The 4,482-nt window shown below is 60.6% G+C and overlaps 1 protein-coding gene across 1 annotated transcript in view; it reads right to left on the bottom strand.

Annotated features, from left to right (window-relative positions):
* Positions 1–1,863: 1,863 nt before the first annotated feature.
* ANKRD52 (ankyrin repeat domain 52) overlaps positions 1,864–4,482 on the bottom strand; it is a 15,098-nt gene continuing 12,479 nt past the window's right edge. Inside the window, exons 17-24 of the mRNA XM_045289052.1 lie at positions 4,104–4,323; positions 3,871–3,958; positions 3,660–3,743; positions 3,400–3,545; positions 3,088–3,170; positions 2,879–2,961; positions 2,654–2,745; positions 1,864–2,220 (exon numbers count right to left, since the gene is read on the bottom strand). Of these exons, the coding sequence (XP_045144987.1) occupies positions 1,970–2,220; positions 2,654–2,745; positions 2,879–2,961; positions 3,088–3,170; positions 3,400–3,545; positions 3,660–3,743; positions 3,871–3,958; positions 4,104–4,323 (1,047 nt within the window). The 3' untranslated portion in view covers positions 1,864–1,969. The remainder of the gene's footprint in view (positions 2,221–2,653; positions 2,746–2,878; positions 2,962–3,087; positions 3,171–3,399; positions 3,546–3,659; positions 3,744–3,870; positions 3,959–4,103; positions 4,324–4,482) is intronic.

The following is a 4,482-nucleotide window of genomic DNA, read 5'->3' as shown; positions in this document are numbered from 1 at the left end:
ATCCTTCTCACCAATAATGGTCACTTGGAAGCTTTGAAATGGTTGAGGAACTGAGGGCTGAGGGAAGCAGGATGGAGAGACAGCCTGAGGGGGGGTAGGTGTTAAGAGAGGGCCATCAAAAGCAGAACGGAACCAAGGACCAGCACTTGGACACCCCCCACCCCCCAGACTCTGGGGAACTGGGGAGAGGGGCTCGCTCTACCAACGGAGGAATGGAGGGATCCCTGGGCTGAAAGACTTTCAGGGAACAATCTGGAAAGTGGGTAACAGTGTAAATAAAGCAAGCTAGGGCTAGGGAGCGGAGGCCAAGAGTGGGGTGGTCTCCAAGGGAGAGGCCCCCATACGTACTGTGTAAACGAAGCCTGTCCAGTTCTCAGGGGACAATACTGATGGCAGCCAACCTGGGCAAGGGTGCACGGTGGGGGCGGAGGGGCAGGACCGCTATTCAAGTTCTGTGTCATGGCCCCTGACTGAGGTATTGAGTGTGAGGAAGGGAACATTGGGCGAAGGGAGTGGGACCCACCTGTCCAGGAGGCTGAGCTAGGGGAGGAGTGAACAGAGCATTTGAAGGGACCGGGGCCAAATTCAATGCTACATGTAGAGAGAAAACTGCCCTCCTCCTCACTCCAGCCCAGTTTGGCTTTTTGGGGTGCAATTTCTAGGAATCTTTCTCGGTGCATTCCTGGCTCCGTCCCATCTCTCCCCAGGGCCGGGAGGCAGGGTGCACCCGCAATAAGTCTTTACCACGCCCTCGCCCAGAGCTTCGTCCACTGGAGGGGAAGTCCGGGGGCCCGAGTAGCCACGGTCCCTAGCCTGCCCTGCCCTGCCACCGTCTTTGGCTTCAGATCAGGAGTGGCTGAGGGCAGTGGGTACTCTAGACAGCACGAGAGGGGGAAGACAGGGGCACAGAGGAACTGGGGGTAGCGGGGTGGGGCTGGGGCGCAGGGAGGGACTCAGTCCCTCCCTCCACACACATGCAAACACATGCCAAAAACACAGAGGACATACTAGGGCTGTGGTTTTGAAATGGGCAGGAAATTAATTTGATTTTTTGCCCCCCCCCTGAAGGATAAAACGCTTACTTGAAAATTCATGACAAGCCTCAAACTCATGGGAGAGACAAGCCAGGGAGGGGCTGGCCAGGCTCTGCCCTCCCAAAAGAAGTTAAAAGAAAGAAGCCAGGTTAAAGTGCGTGGTTAGGGGCCAGGCCAAGAAGGTTGGGGGGAGGGAGGGCAGGAGGGGCAGGCTGTGAGGCCAGAACCAGCCCTTGATTTGCATATGAGGAGCCAGGGCGAGTGCGGGATGGGGCCCAGGTACAGTAGTTGCTGCTTCAAGTGTTTTGCATTTGAACTTAAGGGGTGATGGGTAGAGAAGTGGGGGGAAGCTCCAGGCCCCAGTGCTAAATACCCTCCCCCCTCATGCTCTAGCTGCCCCTGAAGGGGGAGGGGACACCCCCAGAGTGCTCACACAGTACCAGAAATTAAGGCTTCTCACTGCTGCGGGGATGGAGGGGCCGGCCGAGCAGGGAGGCAGTGATGGGTATGGAAGAAGGGGTGGGGGGGGGTCTGCCTGGCAGCAGGGGCAGGGGGAGGGGGCACCAAGAGGAGTGCCAGAGGACAGAAGGAAGAAGCTGGCAGCAGAAAAGGGGAACTGAAAGATGGGGGTCCAAGAGAAGGGGAGCCAGGCATTTAGCAATCATTTGGGGACACTGGCAGAGGGGGTTGCCCTGGGGGGGGGTACTAAGGGCCTGGGGCGCTCCCTGTCAGTCCCAGACCCCTGCCAGGCCAGGATGGTGTGGCAAAGGGGTGAGCAGCTTCTCCCCAGGGCTTCTGTGCCCCCCCTGCATCCGCCGCCCCCCCCCCACCGCCCAGTCGTGTTCTCCTTTAAAGTGCCCTAAATGTATAGACTTTTTCTAAATAAATAGAATAAGATATCAAGCCACTGGCAGGGAGAGGGGCACTGGAGGGGGCTACTCCGAGTAGCAGCCATCTAGCCCAATGGCGCCGTGCCGCTCCTGGCTGTAGGGGCAGGAGGCCCCGTGGGGCAGGGCCCCGCAGCCACCCACCGTCTTGGCTGCTGCGATGCCGCAGTTCTTGAGCAGGCTGAAGCTGAAAGGACTGACAGCGTCCTTGGGTGGGAAAGGCTTCATGGTGGAAAGAATCAAGGCCAGGCAGTCTGCCACGTCTTTGTTGGGGGCACAGGCCAGTGCTGGGGTGTGACCTGCAGGGCAAAGGTCGGGGAACTGAGGCACAGGGCCCCCAGTCACCCACCCCCGTGCCCCAGATTCCCTATCTGTGGAGGGGAGCTAAGCAAGCAAGCACGTGGTGCAGTGGGAATTCAGGGTCTATGAGGGAGCAGGGATGTCCACAGGCATATTCCCAGAGTGTGGAGGAGAGTGGAGCCCAAGAACCCGAGGCTGGGTGGTGGATGAGGACCGGATGCTGTCTTCCTGAGGACTCTGCTGGCTTCACCCAGTTTTGTGAGACACCCCACCCCCACCCCCAGAGACCCTGGCCCCAGTGTTGGGTCCCTGCTCTAAGGAGCTCCCTCGGGAAGAAAATCTAAAAAGTATAACAAGGTTAAGAAGTCACCTCCTGAAGAATGTCCCTGACCCCAAACCCAGGAGAGGCGGGGGGCTCTGGACCCCACCCACCTTCTTCATCCACAGCCAGCACTGTTGCCCCCCGACTCAGCAAGGCCTGCACCACAGAGGCAAGACCATTCCGGGCAGCGATGTGGAGTGGCCTGGGCAGGAAGGGAAACGAGGGAAACGGAAGCCGGCGGGCTTCACCACAAATACATACGGAGGGCGCTCCAGAGAGACTCTCTTCACCCACCTGCCTCCCACCTGCCAGGAGCCCTGGCCCCGGGCACTCACATCTGTAGTGCGCTGTTGGTGGCATTGATAAGGCCAAGGTCTTGGGTTTCTGCCAGGATCATAAGGGCACACTTCTCATGGCCCTGAGGGGAAGGAGCAGAGAGTGGAGGCTTGTGATGATGGCCAGGGAGGCATGGGGCCGCGAGTTATCCCCCTGGCGAGACAGGCTGGCCAGTTGCGGCATGAAGCCCACCCTACGCCGTACGGACCTTGCTACAAGCCAAGTGGAGGGCCGTGTTCCTGCTCTCATCCAGCACAGTGAGGTCTGCCTTCCCTCGGTACAGCAGACATTCTGCAGGAGAAAGGCGACAGAGAGCCTGGCACCGGCGCCCCCCCACCCCATGGCCAGCAGCTTTGGCCCTGATCTGCAGAGTGTACATTCCAAAGCCACCCCTCCAGCAACCTGAGTCCCGGCCCCATCAAGCCCCTGCCCCACCACCCCAAAGGCTGGCCCTTCCAGCACAAACCCGGGATGGGGGCGGGGGCGGGGAGCTGCTGCTTCCCACGGGACCCCTACCCACCCACAGCAGCGGTCTGCCCGTTCTCAGCCGCTGTCATGAGCGCCGTGCGGCCGGTGTGGTCGGTGGCGTTCACCTCGGCTTGATGCTGCAGCAGCATCCGGAGCCCAGAGACGTTGTCCGCGAAGGCAGCGGCGTGAAGGGGGGTCCTGCAGAGTGGGGTCCCGGAGAGAAGGAAACAGGGAGGGCTCTTCAGTCTGAGCCGGAAAGGAGGGAGGGCACGCGGGGGCTGCCAGCCCCTTCCTGCGCGCCATACCACTCACCTTCCTTTGGCATCTCGGCTATTCACCACCTTGGCACCCAGAGCTCCCAGCAGCATCTCGGTGGTGCTGTCCTGGTTATTAATCCTGGGGGAGGGGAGATTGGAGGGGTCACCAGGCAGCGAGAGAAGCGGAGGCCCGAGGGCTGTCATGACGTCACGCCAGGCCACCGCCCCTGGAGGGGGAGCTGGGGCACCCACAGGAAGGGCCTTACACTGCACAGTGCAAAGGAGTGAAGGGGTTTCCCTCCAGGTATGAAAACGGGCTGTGTTCAAGTAACAACTCCAGACAATCTTCGTGTCCTGGGCACCGGGAGGAGAAGGGACAATGGGGAGGAGAGAAGGCAGGTAAGTACCCTCTGTCTGCCGGCTCTCCTCTCTTGAATGCCATGCCACTCCACTCTACCCCACATGCTTCTCACCGCCCTCCCCGACACCAGGCCCTTACCAGTGTAGGAGGCCCAGTGCATGGGCGAGTAGCCGCTGTAATCCACCCCCGCGTCCAATGGGTCTGTGGACAGGGCAGCCTGCAGCAGGGTCCGCAGGACTGCAGTGTGGCCACAGGCGGAGGCCAGGTGAATGGGCGTGCGGCCCTTGAAGTCTCGGCACAGCACAAATGCGTCGTGGTCTAGCAGGGCAGCCAGGCAGTCCTCGCAGCCAGTCACTGCCTGTGAGCGAGGGACAAGGGGATGCTCCGGTCAGCTGCCGAGGGCTGCCCAACAAGCAAGGGCCACTTGAGGACTCAGGTCTTTGTCTTAACACAGGGACTTTTTTGAGTGTCCAGGGACAGGAGCCCCTCACTTGCCTCCCTCTAGGCGGCCAGAGCT

This window comes from Echinops telfairi, unplaced genomic scaffold (assembly GCF_000313985.2).
Source record: "Echinops telfairi isolate 266 unplaced genomic scaffold, ASM31398v2 ScPeMD7_2;HRSCAF=8, whole genome shotgun sequence".
NCBI classification, from domain to species: domain Eukaryota; kingdom Metazoa; phylum Chordata; class Mammalia; order Afrosoricida; family Tenrecidae; genus Echinops; species Echinops telfairi.
Note: the sequence above shows the minus strand (reverse complement) of the source record. Positions and strands in the feature narration are given on the sequence as shown.